The sequence below is a fragment of the Alligator sinensis genome, unplaced genomic scaffold, assembly GCF_000455745.1.
Source record: "Alligator sinensis unplaced genomic scaffold, ASM45574v1 scaffold1860_2, whole genome shotgun sequence".
Classification (NCBI taxonomy): domain Eukaryota; kingdom Metazoa; phylum Chordata; order Crocodylia; family Alligatoridae; genus Alligator; species Alligator sinensis.
In genome coordinates, this window is record NW_005843035.1 from 26564 (window position 1) to 27505 (window position 942).

Sequence of the window (942 nt, forward strand, 5' to 3'; positions counted from 1 at the left end):
GGGGGCAGTTGTGGGGGGCTATTTTGGGGTGCTGGGAGAAGAGGGAGGGAAGGAATGGGGGACGGGGACAAGAGGCTGGAAAGAGGAGCTCCAGCTTGGGCAGGATGGGGGGGCCCTGCTAGTCACTGTGGGCAAATTGTGGGGGGCGAGTGTTTCAGAGGACTCCTGGGGATCCCTGAGCCCCCCTGCCCTGTGTGGGGGGCCCCTGCACGAGCCCTGCCTTCTCCCCCCACAGCTGCTGGCGGTGCTGGAAATGGAGATGGCGAGGGAAGCCGAGGATCTGCCAGTGGAGATCAGGGATTTCCTGGCAGCTGAGGGGGACAGGGGCGTCAGGAATGGGCACCCCGCAACAGGGGCACCCCCCACCTCCAGTCCCCCCAGCGATGATGAGGACAGCACCACCGTCCTCTGAACCTCCCCCAAAAGTAGTGGGGGGGCTGAGGGGAGCAGCTGGCATGGAGGCCCCCCCTCCCCAAGGACCCTAGAAGTGGGGGGCTGGAGGATCCCTTGCACTGACCCCCCTCACCTCAGCTGGATACCCCTAGACTGGGAGCCTGGGGTTCCCTTACCAGCTAAGGGTGACCAGGGACCAGAGAGGTGCCTGGTACAAATCCTCTGCCCCCCTCCCACTGGCCAGAAGTGGGGGGCTCAGGAGGTGGCATCTCCTGGAACCTCCCAGCATGGGGGACCCCAAAAGGGGGGGCTTGGCACATAAATCTCTGTGGACCCCCAAACTGGGAGACTGGGGGACACAGCATAGGGGGGTTGAGGGGATGGGCACAGTCCCCACCCCCCAGCTAGGGGGACCTTGAAAAGGAGGGACCAGGGGTTCCTGGCACTGACCCCCCATTTCCATGGGACCCCCAAAAGGAGGGTTTGGGGGACATCTCAGTATCCCCTTCCTGTGACCAAGGCCTGGATCCTGCTTGATGGGGTTCAGCA

The 942-nt window shown here is 64.0% G+C and overlaps 1 protein-coding gene across 1 annotated transcript in view; it reads left to right on the plus strand.

Moving 5' to 3' along the window:
• The window catches only part of PLCB3 (phospholipase C beta 3), an 11242-nt gene extending 10927 nt beyond the window's left edge, over positions 1-315 (plus strand). Inside the window, exon 20 of the mRNA XM_025193248.1 lies at positions 236-315. Within this exon, the coding sequence (XP_025049033.1) occupies positions 236-315 (80 nt within the window). The remainder of the gene's footprint in view (positions 1-235) is intronic.
• Positions 316-942: the final 627 nt, after the last annotated feature.